Source organism: Leguminivora glycinivorella, chromosome 22 (assembly GCF_023078275.1).
Source record: "Leguminivora glycinivorella isolate SPB_JAAS2020 chromosome 22, LegGlyc_1.1, whole genome shotgun sequence".
Taxonomy (NCBI): Eukaryota; Metazoa; Arthropoda; class Insecta; order Lepidoptera; family Tortricidae; genus Leguminivora; species Leguminivora glycinivorella.
The window spans coordinates 9,128,568-9,147,935 of NC_062992.1; the positions used below are offsets into that span (position 1 = coordinate 9,128,568).

The 19,368-nt window shown below is 38.4% G+C and overlaps 1 protein-coding gene across 2 annotated transcripts in view; it reads left to right on the forward strand.

The window, feature by feature from the left end:
- The window catches only part of LOC125237872 (NACHT and WD repeat domain-containing protein 2), an 83,011-nt gene that overhangs the window by 15,437 nt on the left and 48,206 nt on the right, over positions 1-19,368 (forward strand). Inside the window, exon 2 of one of the 2 annotated variants that reach the window (XM_048145099.1) lies at positions 17,372-17,404. The exons of the other annotated variant lie outside the window; for it this stretch is intronic. Coding sequence (XP_048001056.1) covers positions 17,372-17,404 — 33 coding nt within the window. The remainder of the gene's footprint in view (positions 1-17,371; positions 17,405-19,368) is intronic. 2 annotated transcript variants of the gene reach the window in all.

Sequence of the window (19,368 nt, forward strand, 5' to 3'; positions counted from 1 at the left end):
CTATCTGATTTATAAAATGTAAATTAGAGTTAAAAATAACTTCTGTCCCTGTTTTTCTTATAATTATCTGATGCTTTATTTCGTGCATGGTATAAAATATTTTATTTTAAGTACAGTCAAGTTGCCTATTACGAAAGACGATTTTTGGTTGTTTCACCGAATGAGGCGTGTCACCGAATGAGGCGAGTTTACCCTAACAAATCTAGCAAGTTAAATTTGACCCACTTCCCGGTTTCTGATTGAGCTGAAATTTTGCACACATATGTAAATCACGTGAAAATGCAATATTATGGTATCATGGAGGTAATCCGATGATGGAGCAGAAAGGTGGCCATAGGAACTCTGTAATGAAATGTCCTATCCCCATCGAGTAAAAGGTTTTTGAGCCGTCTCGGAGAGCAGTAAACTGTTGAAAGAAAAGTACAGTGGGCGATAAAAGCTTCTGTGTAAAATGTTTTTTTTTTTGCGAAAACAAGATTTAGGTATTTATACATTTTATAATAGTAGCTCAGGGACCATCCTCACTCAGGTGACGGATGTCCTGAGACGCGGAACTGACGTCATCGCCCGAATGTACTCGTAATTCCCAGGCGTCGCGGTGCGCGCCAAGCGACGCGTCGCCTGGGGGCGCGTCTTACGTCCTTCCTATACAAAATGTACTGAGGAGACGTTTTTTAAATTACATTCGGGCGGCGTGGCGCTGACGTCCGTTCCACGTCTCAGGACATACGTCGCCTGAGTGGGGATGGTCCCTTACCGTTTTCAAAATCATATAAATTATACAATTGTTTTAAAGGGTGTACCAAGTTATATCGATCATTATAAACCCGGCTAATGGAAATCACACATTACATTACAACTATTGAACAAATATTACGGAACCGTGTTGGTGTGCTTACACAATGGCGGCAGCCGGACTTCCGCCGGAAACACCCCCGCCCCGGCAGCTCTGAAGTTAGCGACATGTATGTATGTATGAACTAGTGTTAAATATTATAAAAAAATAAGTAAGCTATAACCATACGAAATAGTACATTACGATACAAGTGCGGAGAAGCGGAAGTTCCAAACGAGTGGCGAAGGCTATGTCACACTAGCGTTTAGACCCTCATAGGTATTAAGTTGTCCCTATCCTATTTAATAGACCATTATGTAGACCTTGTATATAATGACTAAAGAAGAAGAAAACTGACCTTACGTCAAAAAAAAAAAGTTTACTTATTTTATACGTATATTTGTTATTTAATTTTGAATTCAATCACTAAATTACCAGTTAAATTTATAAAATCAAGGTTTAATATTGTTAAATGATGTAAATTATAAAAAAAAACATGATTTCATACAAATGCAAACAAAATATCCACGCCCGTTTGGAGGGATGGGCAAATAGCGGACATCCGCTTGCTACGGTCCTGCCACACCTTTCATGATCCCTTCCTTCCCTTTTGACTCTTTGGCTGTTATAATATGTCCACACAAGTACCTATAACCTTTCATCGGTGCCTTGTTAACATTTTGTAATTGTAAACTTGAAATAAAAATAAATAAATACAGACTACATGCCTCCTAGTCAAATCAGCTTCTTTTTAAGAAATGTCAAAACGAATTTGAACGACTAGCTAATATGGAATTAATATGAAATCGAGTTGAGTGACGTCACGGTCAACTCAGTTACTTTTTAAATTGAAATTGGATTTAAAAATAACTTCTGTCTATGTACGCTTTATTTCGTGCATGGTATAAAATATTTTATTTTAAGTACAGTCAAGTTCCCTATTTTAGGATAATTCTTACTAAGAGTCCCACGTCCCACTTCGTCGCTTACCATAAAGACGAGATTTGCTTGTATCTTTATGAATAAACTGACAAACAGACGGAACGTTTGGAACGTTGAGTGGAACGTTTTACTAATCACACACAATTATTTTGTCAAATGCATACCTGCAAATATTTTTCATTACAAATAAATACAAATTTTGTGTAAACACACTTGTATAAACATAGACGAAGAGTATAAAAACTAGGAGCCAATACTGTTTCACAAAATGTTATACGGTTAACATCTGATTTTGATACGACTTTCATTATGAAGTGAATACCGTGCTATTAGAATAACAAACATAAAAGTAATATTGTCTTCGGCTACTGCGATACATAAAACTAGTTGACTACGGAACCCTAAAAATAAACATACAGACGAATTGAAAACTTGCTTCTTTTGTGATTTGGAAGTCGGTTAGAAAATCAAAATATTGTTCCTACCGAAGGAAGGAAGGCAGTGATGTATGTAGGGTAAACTCGCCTCATTCGGTGACACGCCTAATTCGGTGAAACTACCAAAAATCGTCTTTCGGAATACTCTTCAAAGCTTGTATCACCGAATTAGGCGCGTCACCGAATGAGGCGAGTTTACCCTACTTTAAGTCGAAATGCACTTTTTCAGCCAATCCTAATTAGAGTTTACAAAATATAACGAAAAATCTAATCACTAGTTTAAAAAAAGACCACTCTGTAAGACTATCTTCTTTTTGTATTCTCTTCCTTGCATAGAATTTTGAGGACTATAGCATGGCAATGAGGTTTGGTTCCACGATTTTCTTGAGTCTTGCCCGCTATAAGGATTAAAGGTACCTAACTAATTACTATAAGTAGTCGAGTCAAAACAAATTGAAAACCATATCAAAAATTTAAAATGAATCGGCCTTCTACTCGACTGTTTAATAAGAAATAACTCTATTAACGCCAGACTTAACGCCGCCGAAACTGGCCGTCGAGTTTTATGGCCTAATCAACGAAAGAGGTCAGACGATGTCTAAGGGTGAGTCCATGAGAGAAGGGCGGATAAAACCTTATTGTTGAATGCTAATAAAAACGCTTGAAGAACTGTATTATATTCAGATACAATTTTATAAGCACTACACACACTACACATACCAAATTAATTCGCGTTTCATTTAGTACAAATAGCCTAAACAGACAGATAGACGGACAGAGTCGCACCAGAAGCTGTCCTCTTGTACGGTCAGCCAAGAAAGTGGTTTGCCACATTTCGACTCTATTTGAAACACATAAGGTAGAAAAGTGGTAAACCACTTTTTTGGTTGAATCTACCTTTTTGGTACTTACGGACCCCTAAACATGGAAACATTGAACTTGTTTTAGTAATTTCTGGGAAGACTGTATCAATCTTTACCGCAAAAAATAAAATACTAATATTCTTGCAAATTCAAAAGAATTGAATGATTGTGATGAAGAGAAGACATAATTCAATTTTCCCCTCACTAAAAGTAATTTGACCTTGAATATAGCCAAAATGTTCTGCTTTAAAACTGATAAAAGTGGATGTATTTAGTGATGAAGATGATTAACCACCTGTGGAATTACTGGAAGCAGTGATAAACGCGTTTTTTGCGTTGTAATTTCCTCGCTATAGTGAGAGGAAAAGTTTTGTGTTACACACGGGTGCAAATGTATTTTACTTCTCGTGTGTTGGTTCTATTCTCGAACCACTCGCTTTGTTCGTGGTTTAACTATAGAATCCTTTCATTTGCTCGTTTTTCAATTCCACACTCGACATTAAAATACCTCTACAACTTTGCCCCCTTAACAAATAACTATTTATCCGCTGCACAGTCAATGAACCGCGGTCAAAACAGATAGATTATTTAGTTCTGCTTTAATACGTAGGTATATTTATTCACCACGCAAATCTGCGTAAAAGTAACAATGTATCAACATCTCAGTAACCTAGTGAGCTCTTTAATCCGACTCACTGTGGCGCGCCTAATTGTGACCATTTACAATGTCAATGAAACGCACATAGGCTGGTGGTCCACTAAAAGTTAAGTAATTCAGTTATTGAGCATACAGTAGTTATGTTTCAGTGCATATAATTTAATGTATATTTCTTTATATTGAGGACCCTGGAACAGAACTACATACCCGCTGCCTCGCATTTTATGTGCGATCGATGTGACTGAGAAAATGACATGAGAGAGATATATGGCAAAACCATGCTATCTGTCAGTGTGCGCGCGCCGCAGCGATCAATCATGGCATGCGCGTGAGTGTCACTTCGGCACTTAACGCCGTGTCATACAATCCTGCGCAATGCTGGCTTCGTGTTCGTGCGACAATATGCTCCGATGATAATTGAAAGAGAGATTAGTTGTCAAAACGGACGCCATGCAGGGCACAGATAGATCAATTAAAGGTATCTACTTTTTAAGTATATAGGTAATAGGGTGAACTCGCCTCATTCGGTGAGTTCGGTGACACGCCTAATTCGGTGAAACAACCAAAAATCGTCTTTCGGAATAGTGCTTCAAAGCTTGTATCACCGAATTAGGCGTGTCACCGAATGAGGCGAGTTTGCCCTACTTAGCGTGTCAAATGAACTCAGTAAAATCCACTGTCCGTCTTTTTTCGCAGCTTTTGGGCGTCAATTTTTGTAAGTTGAAGTCAACAAAAACAAAATATGTCTCATTAACGTGATATTTTATTACAATAATACAAAAAGTATGAACACAAGGGCCTGAGATATATTTAAAAGCACAGGCAAGTAACAACTTCAGTTCAAAATCTGACACGCTTGGCCGCCATACAAATAGATGACATGCAGGCTCTCACGAGCCGTGGCGAATGCCGGGACGACGCAAGGAGGATGATGGTGATCACTGAAAGAGAGAGAAAACTGTAGGTACATTAAAAACATTGTAGGTACAGCCATGTCAAAAGAAGAAGCGCTGGTAGCCTAGCTGTAAGTACGTGCGACTTTCGTTCCGGAGGTCGCGGGTTCGAACCCCGGCTCGCACCAATGAGTTTTTCGGAATTTATGTGCGAAATGTCATTTGATATTTGCCAGTCGCTTTTCGGTGAAGGAAAACATCGCGAGGAAACCGGACTAATTCCAATAAGGTCTAGTTTACCCTTCGGGTTGGAAGGTCAGATGGCAGTTGCTTTCGTAAAAACTAGTGCCTACGCCAAATCTTGGGATTAGTTGTCAAAGCGGACCCTAGGTTCCCATGAGCCGTGGCAAATGCCGGGATAACGCAAGGAGGATGAGTGATGATGACATGTCAAAATGACAAGCAGTAAGAGATTTCTTACAATCTGATTTATAACGTCAATATGACATGGTTGTACAGGGGCCTAGGTTCTAATTGGTTGACCGTCCGCCAATTTTAAAGAAACACGAAACTGACAAAGATGCTAGTAATAGTTCAATATCTTTTAAAGGTGGTCCTATAGGAAGAGTAAAAATAAGTCGCCTACATTTACAATCGACGGGTAATCAATAAACGTCATATTGTGCCGTCTATTACAGTCTCAATAGACAGCTACTTGTTTGTATTAACGAGGACAATATAATAACGGGACAGACAAAAGCCCATACAAAAAAGGCGTACCTCTGAAATGTATGGGCCTTTTAGGCTTAAAACTAGATGGCGCTGTTTAGCATTTTTAGGGTTCCGTAGTCAACTAGGAACCCTTATAGTTACGCCATGTCTGTCTGTCCGTCCGTCCGTCCGCGGATAATCTCAGTAACCGTAAGCACTAGAAAGCTGAAATTTGGTACTAATATGTATATCAATCACGCCAACAAAGTGCAAAAATAAAAAATAGAAAAAAATGTTTTATTAGGGTACCCCCCCTACATGTAAAGTAGGGGCTGAATTTTTTTTTTTCATTTCAACCCCAACGTGTGATATATTGTTTGTTTACTAATATCGTTTTTTGATAATATTAATATTTTCGGAAATAATCGCTCCTAAAGGAAAAAAAAGTGCGTCCCCCCCCTCTAACTTTTGAACCATATGTTTAAAAAATATGAAAAATCACAAAAGTAGAACTTTATAAAGACTATCTAGGAAAATTGTTTTGAACTTGATAGGTTCAGTAGTTTTTGAGAAAAATACAGAAAACTACGGAACCCTACACTGAGCGTGGCCCGACACGCTCTTGGCCGGTTTTTTTATAAGAACAAATGACATGCTTCTTTATTTTAATACATACTAGCTTTTGCCCGCGGCTTCGCTCGCGTTAGAAAGAGACAAAAAGTAGCCTATGTCACTTTCAAGCCCTTCAACTATCTCTACTTAAAAAATCACGTCAATTCGTCGCTCCGTTTTGCCGTGAAAGACGGACAAACAGACACACGCACTTTCCCATTTATAATATTAGTATGGATCATGATATCACGTCAATACTCATTTTGAAAAAAAAAATTGTAGGCATCATCAGTGTAGTTATGATAGTATAGATGGCGCTAATTAACAATTGAGGTACGATTCTTAGTATGAGGATTGTAACTCCTATAAAAATCATCCTTGATATTACTGTGTTTTGAATGCAAGCGACGAACACCATTAAGACTCATTGAGCGTCTGCGCACGTGCGTACACGCATACATTGTAGCGCATGCGTTGCGTTACGCGTTTATCACACTTATGCGATTGGCACCGACTTCAAAGTTCAAACATAGCAGGCTAGTGCTTATAATAAAGTTTTTTTCCCCTCACTAGCTCGGAAACACGTGTTTTGTCCTTTAATACCAGTGGGTAAATACGCATTTTATTCACTAGTGGGTAAAGTAATTTGACCTTGAATAAAGTCAAATTAAGTGCTTTAAAATTGATAAAAGTAGGTGAATCTAGTAATAAACCTGTGGAACTACTGGAAGCAGTGATAAACGCATTTTTTGCGTTTGTAGTTTCCTCGCTATAGTGAGGGGAAAAGTTTTGTGTTACACTCGGGTGCAAATGTATTTTACTTCTCGTGTGTTAAAAAACTCGCAAGTTCAGGATTTTATTCTCGAACCACTCGCTTCGCTCGTGGTTCAACTATAGAATCCTTTAACTTACTAGTTTTTCAATTCCACACTCGGCGTTAAAATACAACTTTGCCCCCTTGTATAACAAATAACTATTAAATGACTAGATTAGATAGATCAAATTGTTAGTCGGTTTAATTTTGCAGTGTACACTGTACAGTCACCAGCAAATGTCACATTTTGAAGGCCGTAATAATATTATTATGTGACACGCTCTTATGGCTCTAGAAATAAGATCATGTCAAGCTTTTGGCGGTCGGAGCCCGGGAAGCCGGTTACTGGCTACATGCCCATCCCTCACCAAACACTGGTACTTTCTTGGATCCGACCTCCCTTAGACTGGCGATTGGCCTGCGACTTGGGGTTTCGGTGTGTACGCCACACATATGCTCTTGTGGCACGGACGTGGACCGACTGGGACACCATGGATTATCTTGTCAAAAAAGTGCAGGCCGTTTTTCGAGACATGCGTCGCTTAATGACATTATCCGTCGGTCCCTTGCAACCATCAATGTGCCTGCTCTCCTTGAGCCGACTGGCATAATCAGAGATGATGGCAAGAGGCCTGATGGAGTGTCCTTGGTCCCTTGGAGTATGGGACGAATGTTAGTGTGGGATGCTACCTGCGTAGACACATTGGCACAGTCTCACCTCCAACGGACCAAGATTAAAGCGGGCGCAGCGGCAGAAAGTGCCGAAATTTTGAAACGTAATAAATACAAAAGTCTTGGCAAGGAATACCTGTTTGTACCCTTTGGTGTAGAAACTCTAGGTCCATGGGGCCCCAGCGCGAACAAGTTGTTCACAGAAATCGCGAAGCGTCTGGTTGAGGTAACTGGTGACCGAAGAGCTGGCGACTTCCTCGCTCAACGTATCAGCATTGCGATACAGCGAGGAAATGTCGCCAGTATCCTTGGTACAATGCCTCAAGGGCCTATTTTAGACATTAGCTAGCTTTTAAGTTTAGTCTTAGTTTCTTATATAATTATGTAAATATGTTCATGTAAATAAAGAAATTTGTTAGAAATCTACAGTAAAGCGTAAGTCGAGATCATGTCTGATATTATTGCGGCCTATGGAGAGTAATATGTCATTGCAGGCGACTGTACCTACCTAGCAGCACCTACTCTAAAAATGACACGTTAGAATTATCCTCAGTTTGAACCAGTGCCGATAAAGATATTAAACTATCCTTAATGACACGTAAGGCAGCGTTCCCACTTATGCGTCGCGTGTCTCGGGGCGCGCAAAGGGCGTCCGCGCCACGCCACCTGAGTGTAATTCAAAAAGCGTCTCCTCAGTACATTTTGTATAGGAAGGACGTAAGGCGCGCCGCCAAGCGGCGCGGCGCGCGCCCCGCCGCCGCCACGCCACCTGGGGCGCGTCTTACGTCTTTCCTATACAAAATGTACTGAGGAGGCGTTTTTTGAATTACACTGAAGCGGCGTGGCGCGGACGCCCGTTGCGCGCCCCGAGACACGCGACGCTCTGGTGTGGCCGGTCACTTAGAAATCAACAGGCCATAAGTATCAATCTGTAAATTTCTACAGAGTATGATCTCCGAATACGGTCTTTCAATAGAAATTGACACATGGGCCCATTTGGGCCCGTCCCATTTCGTTCTAATGCAAGCCATCCGTACCACACATCACATCACATTCTTCAACATTATTTCTTGTGACTCAACATCAGAGTGAAAATTTGATGTTATTCAACTTCTATGCGACCAACGCTTGCGACTACTAGTTTACATTCTACAATAAATAACTTATAATAAGCGTGTGACGAACGCTTTATGACTCCATGGAGGCCAAGATATAAAAATAAAATCATAATGGCGAAAATACTCTGATGCGGTTAGTTTAAAGTAAAATTCATAATCCTACGGACTAAATTGACAAATGACTGACAGGTAAAATGATACCAGGAACAGCAAAATTAAAATAGTGAAGGGTATATGTCGATAACAATATATCGACAAGTTGTAAAGTACATACAACAGACAAGTTTAAATCAAGAATAAGTATATGAGTTTCAAATAAGAGGTACACATTTTGGTTTGTTCTATGTATCTTCGAGGTAGTGGATGGATACCATGCATTTTTACCCACTAGTTTTAAAAATAAAAAGGTTTCCGCGCCTGTAGGTAAAAAATAAAATACCATGTCCGACGATAATAAATTATCTGTCACGCTATGGCAAGTATATCATAAATATCTATATAATTTTCGAATAATATTATTGCTGCTTCGAAATAAAAAAAAATATCTCTAATTAGCGGTCTACAGACCTTTTGATCTGTCGAAATCACAGAAAAAGTTGGTATATAAATTAGCCGATCAAATTGCCAATTTCATTGTCCCGTCTGGGTGCACCTTAAATCTACGATGTAATAATAATTTTAATATCGATAAGAACGACACTGGCCAAACTGTGGCAACATTCGTTCACACTTACTTGTCAATTTGGTCCGTAGGATTATGGATTTTACTTTACATCAAAGTTTACATTCACTTGCGACTAGCGCAACTATAGCTTGATTTGTGCGACAGAAGTGAAACAACATATCTTCTGTTAAGCGCGATAGTACCTACTTATGGAATAAAACTAGGGAAGCGGATTACATCGCGTTTTACCTTAAATGCATAGTGATGCATCATCTATTTTTGACTCTATTGACAGCATGTCAAAATTCAAATTTGAATAAATCTTTGTCAAAGTCATACATTTAAGGGTTAATGAATTTACAATACATCTCGTTTCGAACCCTTTGCAGCGTTCGTGGTCAACGGGTGATTGGGGAAAAATTACAATGTGCAAAAGCTACCCCCATTCAATAACAATTGGGCTGCAAGATACAGGCCTAGCCTAGTTTGCAGTCCACCGGATAATGCCTGCGTGTAAATCTTTGTGTTTTTATTTAATTAATAAATTTACTTACTTTACTTACTAATTTGTGGTTCATTTAGTGTTCTTTGACAGTCATATGCCATACACAATAATGACACGGCTCCCGTGTCATCCGCACAGAAACGGTTAGTGTCAACTTAGCCAGTCTTGTCCGACATCACGAGCACAAAACGGTCTTCAAAACGTCTAAGGCAATTTTGAATCTTAATTATACCCAATCGATATCCCGTTTCCGTAAATAATAATCAACATTAATTGAACAATATTATCTCCCCATATAAATTGGCAATAACCATTATTAATAGACGCGAATCTGGCTAAACTTAGCTTATTTATTTTTAAATCTTCATATTTCAGACTGAAATATTTATAAATAAAACCTCAATCGACTTATCTCTATAAAAATAAGAGCTATAGAGTTTAGAAAACAATCTAATTAAAACCGTATGAAAAAAATGTTCCCGCTTTGCAATGTCTGGCCGATTGCCAAGACAACAGGGTGCAGTCGAGGTATTAATATAGATGCGGATAAAGTGCCAAAAATATGTATACATGTCTTTATTTCTTATACTTTGTGGATACATATTTCTGTCAGTACCTATGGCGCTTTAAGCGGAACGTATAGGTATTTTAGTTCAAGTAGACAATAAGTTCTCGTGCGTTTTCTCTTAATAATTAAGTATGCCTACTTAAATATTTAGTTTAATTTATGGAAAGCTATTGCCACCATTTTGGTCTGTTATCAGTCGTCCCGAACGTAGGATGATATTTCCGGCCATATTTGCTTACACCCTATTTTCATGCAATTAATAATCCTGACCCTTCTTAGGAAGTGTCTGACATAATCTCGGAAGGGTCATCTTGCGGTTCAGGGCTATTATTCAAAGATATGATTTATTATGAAGATGAAACAGTTTGAACGCTTACTTACGCGCACCAAAAACATGAAAGTGAAGTTTCGTCCTAGACTTGAGGTTGTTGCACATTCCGCTGGTCATCAAGGCATATGTATTTATAACCGGTTGCCTACTGAACTCAAAACAATTGCAGATTGCTCTTTATTTAATAGAGAATTAAAAAAGTTCTTGTTGAGAAGTTGTTTCTACACCGTAGACGAAATTTTTTATAATGTATAGTAGGTATCTAGATTTAGCATTTTTATCGTACCATCGTATATAGTTTTAAGGTTTCAAACACAATACCTGTATTGTTTCTTGAATAAATATATGAGTATGAGTATGACTTAGGGACTATCTACACACAGGCGACGGTCGTCGTAAAACACAGAACGGATGCCAGCGGCGCCGCGCCGCCCGAGTGTAATTTAAAAACGTCTCCTCAGTACATTTTGTATAGGAAAGACGTAAGACGCGCCCCTACAGTACATAAGTACAATAAAAGGGTGGTTAAAACCTTGGGTTCAAAAACCCTGTCAATACTTACGCGGAGGAAACACGAAGAACCTCGGTTTCTGATAACTGATAACAAACACGCCGGTTACAGCTGTCGATGGCTAGACGTTTCATGACGCGCGGTCTACGTCACACTTGTAAAGCTGGGGGCATACCAGCGAGACGATATCCTACAATAGGCTACTAGACTCATATCTAACTTGGCACAATAAATGATTGTCTTCTTTAATATTTGAAGTAAGAAACCAATATTTAATGATTTTGGGTATTAAATGTGTACGATGATTACGTATTTTTAATTGAAAAATGTGAGTATTTTTTTTTAATTTTGGCTACCGAAAACGCTGTCGGCCGTATAGTGACGTCATAGAATTCATGTCAAATCAATCACTGACATAATGACTATTATGCCTCGTACTTAAAGTGTCAGAAAGTGTTGTTTTCGCACTGAATGACTTCATTCACAGAAAATCTATAGATGACATGGCTGGTGTTGTATTTTGCCTGATTACGTAAAAGTATTCTTTAAAAATATTTTTTGCGGTTTATAAGTCATAATAAAATATAGTGATATTTTTTGTCGGTGAATTGAACAGTAAGTAATAATATAAGACAAACTTTAAAAAAAAGGTCAAGTAGCCTATGCACAAATATAAAGAAAACCACGACAGAGAATCTCTCATAACTTTTTGTATACTTTACTCGTTAGCTTAAACGTTAAGGAATGTGTATGTAATTTTTGGTTGTAGTAAATAACCGTTTGGGGCTGTTTTCACTCTTTTCATACGACGAATGTCATTTTCCTTGCCGACCGTGACGTTAACGCTATCAAGTAACGTGTCCCAAAATGTCATAAGCTCATGGTTAGAGATATAAATTGTTGTGCGTAATCCAATTTTTTTTTTGAACCATTAATACTTATTTTGTTGGCGCGACGACCCAAAGTGAGTCTTGGCCTCCAACACAAGAGCACGTCACTTTACGCGGTCCAGAGCGACCTCTCGCCAGCCCTCGCTGGATGGGTGAGGATCAGGCTGTCAAGGGGGCCTATATTGGTTGTCCAACTAGATGCCGTCCTAAATATCGTTGGGCAGATAGAGTGGAGGCAGATCTCCGTAAACTTTTATTGAGTATCAAAATAATTCAAATTCAAAAACAAAACAAATGCTTCCAGGGGCCCGTTTCTAGAAAGGTACAAGCCTGGTATTACAAGTGTGTTTCCATGACAACCCATACGATTTGACAGTTCGCGCACTTGTAAATCTTGTAATACAAGGCTTGTACCTTTCGAGAAACGGGCCCCTGGACTCAGAAGGCTATAGTAAGTATTTCTAGCATTGTCGCGCTGTAAGCGACCGATAGCATTTTAGGACACCCCTGCCTGCTTTGTTGCAGTGAAACGTAATCGGTCTCGTACTCGGTAATAAGCAACATTAGCCTCGTCTAGCGTGGCCTAGTTGCGTGACGCGCGTTCTACGTCACGCACACCAATTTTGAGCGTTTATTTTATTAGTTCAACAAGATGTTAAAAATTCAAGCATATTATTATACTTACTAGAACTAAAACTTATTAACAATAAATTAAACCTATATCTTGTCCAACTATCATAGGTTATATGATGTATCTTCGTTCGTGTAAACACAGGATTTTTACTCTTTCAATGAGGAGACACACTCAAAGGTTATGACAGATGGCGCCACTCCATTAGTCCATACGTGAGAGCGAGAAGATGTATGTTTTTTCTCTCTTTCACATATGAATGACAGTGACATGCCTAGACACTTGCACAGGCGCCGCCTGGCGGGATAAAATGCCAGTATACCTCATTTGCTTTATCCGTCTGTGTAGACTAGGCTTATTAAGGCATGTCGAACGATTGCTAGCTGTCTGAAACTACTAAGTACGAACATGATAGCGTAACTAAAAGTCACATGAAACTATTTAACCAATTATTTAACTGATTATCTACATGTATTATTAAGTTAATGCAATATAAAATGCTAAATAGGTATCATCATACTCAAAAGCCACCACACATACTATCTCGGAAGGTCGGAAGTATGAATGGAATTCATTTAATGTCGAAATGTTGCAAGCGCGGATCCAGCTTCGTGACCCCCATGACCCCCCTTCCCCCCCTGGATCCGCGCATGAAATGTTGCAGATCGCAGTGTATGCAGTGACTCACACTAAAACGGGACGGGACGAAACGATCCTCAGTACATTTTGTATAGGAAGGACGTAAGACGCGCCGCCAAGCGGCGCGGCGCGCGCCACGCCGCCGCCACGCCACCTGGGGCGCGTCTTACGTCCTTCCTATACAAAATGTACTGAGGAGACGTTTTTTGAATTACATTCAGGTGGCGTGGCGCGGACGTCCGTTGCGCGCCCCGAGACACGCAACGCTTAAGTGGGAACGCTGGCTAAAAGACAGAAATGTACGATGTTTTTGTTTGTAGTTTGTTTTAAATTTTAACTCTGTTAATTAAGTGTTTGGTTCTGTAGGCGCGACATTTTCATGAAACATGGCTAAGAATACTCTCGACTAACACACAGAGAGAGTGACAGAGAAACAGACACATATACACGTCAAACTTATAACACCCCGTCGATTTTGCGTCGGGGGTTAAAAAGCCCCCAAATAAAGATTGAAAAAAAAATCCTCCCGTTCCGTCCTATCGTCCTCATGACATTTCGTCTCTACTTTAAAAAAAACTTGTATCTTCGTCTGTCAATGAAAAGAAAATTGTAGTAAGTATGTATGGAATGCATATAGACTTACTGCGTTTTAACTTTGAGGAACAGCGTGAGATACGAGATTTTTTCAAAGTAGTGACGATTTCTAACAAGCCCAGGTATCGTTCTAAAATTAGCGAAAAGCTCTGAACAGTAAATTTGTTAAAATATCCTCGAACGTCGGATCAAAGAGCCCTGATCAAAGACTAAGCCAATCACGAATCAGAAGTTTGCTAAGTTTGCTGCGGACTTAGGTTGGTTGTTGCCGTGAGACTGTCACGAATATTGAGAAGTAAAGACAGACCGATACTGTAAAGCCTGGCATCTACTAAGTATCGAGCCGCGTCGAATCGAGTCCTCCTAAATTTTGAATGCGATTCGACTAGTGATGTGCAAGTTGCGGAAACTTTCCAAAAAAATCTTTAATTTCTTGAAAAATTCACGAAACTTTCTCGAAAAATAAAGGGAATTTAAATGTATGAAATGGAAAGTTTCCACCCATAATTGTCCATACAAAGTATGGAAAGTTTCCGAAGTTTTCCTATGTGAAAATTTCAGAATTTTGGAAACTTTCCGTCGGCACATCAGTACATTCGACGCGGCTCGATTCCGCCTTAACGGACGCAGTCTCATAAGAAACTAGCTTTTTCCCGCGGCTTCGCCCGCGTGACTATTTTCTAAACTATTTTCCCATACAAACTTTGGACCCCCAGGCCCCATTTCACCCCCTTAGGAGATGAATTTTGAAAAAAAAAAAAAAAAAGAAATAAATGTTTATTCAAAACTAAAACTTAAAACTAAACTTTAACTTCACTTCTGCCAAACCAGAGTATGGTTTGTTGGCAGACGAGGCTCCTAATACATAAGGTTCTATATCTACTTATATTATTTACTAGCAATGGCAAACAAGACAATACAGCACTGTAATATCTTGTTTGCCATTGGGTAGGTGCATACGTAAGATTCACTAGTATTATTACTTATTAGTTTTTAGATCTACTTTGCACTATTGCGTATTCTATTCTGTAGGTACTATTACTATACAACTTTAAAACCTTTCTTAGTGCTCCTTTACACCTTTTAAGGAACCTACGTGCCTGGAATCTCTAGGACTAGCGGTTTCGGCTGTGCGTTGATATCTCAGTCAGTCAGTTTCTCTTCTTTTATATATGTATTTAGAAGATGCAGAAAGCGAATTAACGAGGCTCGACTCGGCGAGCCTAGTGGACGCCAGTCTCGGTTGTCTTTACTTCTCAATATTCGTGAGCAAAAACTTAAAACTGAAAGTAAGTAAGAGCCTACAAACGGTTGCTTAGGAACCAATAATTATATATGTGAAACGCTGTCGAGTGAGGTCAAAAACTTTTGGTAAAATACGAGATGCTCGGATGTGGCTTGTAGGCTACAAGTAAGTAAAGTAATTTTTTAACTCATGATACAAGTTGTAGCACGAGCACGCACGAGTTAAAAAATTGCTTTTGGTCAGTAACTTTTAAAGCTACGAAAAAGTGAGACTTTACTTTTCATATAAATTAAATATTGTATTTTAATGTGCTCCCAATTTAGGTACCAAAGATTGTTTAACAGCATTTTCAGCTTGGCTAAACACATTAGAAAACACGATAGATTAGATTAGATTTATTTATTTCTCATTGAAAATGTACATTAAATTTTACATGTCAGAATAAAATAAAATGCATTCACAAAAAGATCGTCGTTACACAATATCAAAATAATAATAAATTATAATAATGGTCTAAAATCTAAATCATTCCATATATTCATTTAGAACAAATTTAGCCTAGAGGAACTATTCCCATCGACTTCGTATTCATTGTCACTGCGACAACATACTAATTGATAAATAACGTACCTAAATTCTTCAAGATCGTTCCAATTAAGTACATTTTACTACTCACCCATCGAGCAATCGCTGATACACCCGATCAATCGTTGCACCGTTGGCAACGCCTCAAATGCATTCCATGCATCAGGTGCGATTATCGCCATCTTGGATTTTATTTTTAATCAGTGGCCCCCCACTCACCGGCCAGTTATTTCTGGAATTTAAAAATGTGACAATGTTTTGGATGCTTGCCTATCTGCCATATTTTTTATAACATCAACTGACGATTTGTCGAAATGTAACGTTGGCACGTTGGTATTTGTTTTTTTAGAAGAATGTTTCAACGGGGGAGGATAATAGGGAACTTGACTGTAGTTAAAATTAAATATTTTATACCATGCACGAAATAAAGCATCAGATAATTATAAGAAAAACATGGACAGAAGTTATTTTTAAATCCAATTTCTATTTAATAAGTCACGTAGAAATATATAAAGTAACTGAGTTGACCGTGACGTCACACAATTCGATTTCATATAAATTCCATATAAGCAAATCGTTGAAATTCGTTTTGACAGTTCTTAAAAAGAAGCTGATTTGACTAGGAGGCAAGTAGCCTACAAGAAAGTGAAATTGACAATTTGATGACAGTTTTTACATTACATATAGAATATAAGATGAAAAAAACCGGCCAAGAGCGTGTCGGGCCACGCTCAGTGTAGGGTTCCGTAGTTTTCCGTATTTTTCTCAAAAACTACTGAACCTATCAAGTTCAAAACAATTTTCCTAGAAAGTCTTTATAAAGTTCTACTTTTGTGATTTTTTTCATATTTTTTAAACTTATGGTTCAAAAGTTAGAGGGGGGGGACGCACTTTATTTTCCTTTAGGAGCGATTATTTCCGAAAATATTAATATTATCAAAACACGATCTTAGTAAACCCTTATTCATTTTTAAATGCCTATCCAACAATATATCACACGTTGGGATTGGAATGAAAAAAAATATCAGCCCCCACTTTACATATAGGGGGAGTACCCTAATAAAACATTTTTTTCATTTTCTATTTTTGCACTTTGTTGGCGTGATTGATATACATATTGGTACCAAATTTCAGCTTTCTAGTGCTAACGGTTACTGAGATTATCCGCGGACGGACGGACGGACAGACAGACATGGCGAAACTATAAGGGTTCCTAGTTGACTACGGAACCCTAAAAAGACTAAAAACTTTTGAGGTACCAAACCATGCAAGGTAATTAGAATATTTTTAGGTACTTATACATGATGTACGTCACTAATCTCTAGGTATAGTCTAGTTGTAGTTCATAATATTCTTGATAATAATATATAAGTAGATTTAATGAATATGTCGCAGTCCGATTGTATAAACCGCCGTATTACTACGGCTAGCCGTATTACAAAACAGGGTCGTGTTATAATATGGCGCTTCATAATTTAAATAATGAATTATGTAAATTTATTATACGATCCAGCTACGACAAATAGAACTCTTTTCTAATCTAATTACCTAACACTTGCATTTAAGACTTATTTAAATTATCTATATGTAATCTTATTGTAATGTTATTCAATATTCAAAGTTTAATTTATAATTTATTTCATTTTGTGCAGGTACAAGTTGAAATCATCAACCGGGAATGAAAGGTGTTGTTACAATATCTATCGGCATTGTGTGTGTTTGTGTGTGTCTAACGTTTGCCTCTATTCGCCACGCACCTATATCTATGTCCAAAACTCGCTCACTAAACTCACAACACACAGCACTCTCCAAAAGAACATTATGCTCGGCAAAGTCGAAGGCACCGTAGCGGAATGGCATTTTTGGGCCATTTTTTTTCAAAGTTGTCCACCCCACTTTTTTTTTAGATTTGGAAATTTTTATGAGTTTTCCACTCAGAATCGTGAGCTCTTTCAATCCTAATAGGAGAAAAAAAGTATACCAAGGTTTTTTTCCCATTACGTTACCAATTTTTCATACATTTTGTATGGCGGTAACGGAATGGAAGGTTCGAAAAAATGTATGAAAATCTTGGGACATTTTTTTTCTCCTATCAGGATCGAAAGAGCTCTCGATTCTGAGTATGAATCGCGTAAAAAATACCCATGTTACAAAAAAGACAACTTTGAAAAAATTGGCCCTTTTGCGACATGAAACGCCACCGAAACGCAGCAGAAATGTAGTCTGGCTCTGTCGCGCCAATACGCAAGAGCGATAGAGATAAATAGCTACGAAAGAGATATTATCTTGAGCGTTTGTGCATTCGGCTAGGTACGGGTGGAATACCGCTAAGGTGGGCTGACACCGTGAAGAAAGCTTGTGGTTCCATGCAGACGGCAGTCCATTTTTTTTTATACTACGTCGATGGCAAACAAGCATACGGTCCGCCTGATGTAAAGCGGTCACCGTAACCTATGGACGCCTGCAACTCAAACAGTGTCACATGTGCGTTGCCACCCCATTAGAAATTTGTACATTCCCTCTTGCTGTGTTAAGTACACAGCAAAGAGTGTACAAGTTCTAAGGAGGCCCTAGACCGCGTCAAGTGGAAGATCCTGTTGGTCACGATCTTCAGCCATGAGGGAACCACTGAGAGAGATATTCTGTCGCTAAAGATTTCCGCTGCTACTCGTATTTTAATTATTTATGTGATTATGTGACTGGTTGCATAATGAGACGCATTAAAACACGAGCCGGAAGGGGAGTTTCTTATAACATAACACGAGTGTTTTAATGCCTAAATATGTACAGTTTCATACATAATTTTATAGACATCCATATAATTATGTAAGTGTTACGGTTTGGCGTAGCGAATATTGGCATTGCATGCATGTTTTTGTTAAGTAAGAAATACCACAATTGGACGAATTGAATATGAATAGGTCCAAGGTACAGCGGGGAAAATTCCAACTGAGAGGTAATTGTAACTCATCCATTTTTCCATTATTATACTATAGCCTACTAGACTCATATCGAATTAGGCACAAACAATGATGTCTTCTGTAGTATTTGACATAATAAACCAATATATATAGATTTTGGGTATTAAAAGTGTATGATGACTACGTATTTTCGATTAAAAATGTGTGTAATTTTTTATTTATTTTGGCCACCGAAATCGCTGTCAGCGATGTAGTGACGTCATCGAATTCGAACCTTACTGCATGTCAAAACAATCACTGACATGTTGAACTTTATGCCTTCATACTTAAAAAGTCAGAAAATGTTGTTTTCGAATAGAATGACCTGATGTACAGATAATCTATAGGTTGTTTTCGCCTGATTATGTAAAAGTGCATGTGACTTAAAAATATTTTTTGCTGTTTTTAGGTCTTAATAAAATATGGTAATACTTTATTTCGGTTATTTGGGCAGTATTTAATCATATAAGACAGACTTTAAGGTCATGTAGCCTATTAAGTTGAGTTGTAGCACCAATGAACACCCCAATTAATAATGCAAACATTGTAAAACATGGAGAAAATGGATTGTCCCGCTGTACCTTACTCAGATGAATGCAAGACGTAGATATGTTAATCCCAAAAGTTTAAGTACATATTTTGTGCAGTCCCAACATCTGTGTGAGTATCCCATACACCGGATTGCCACC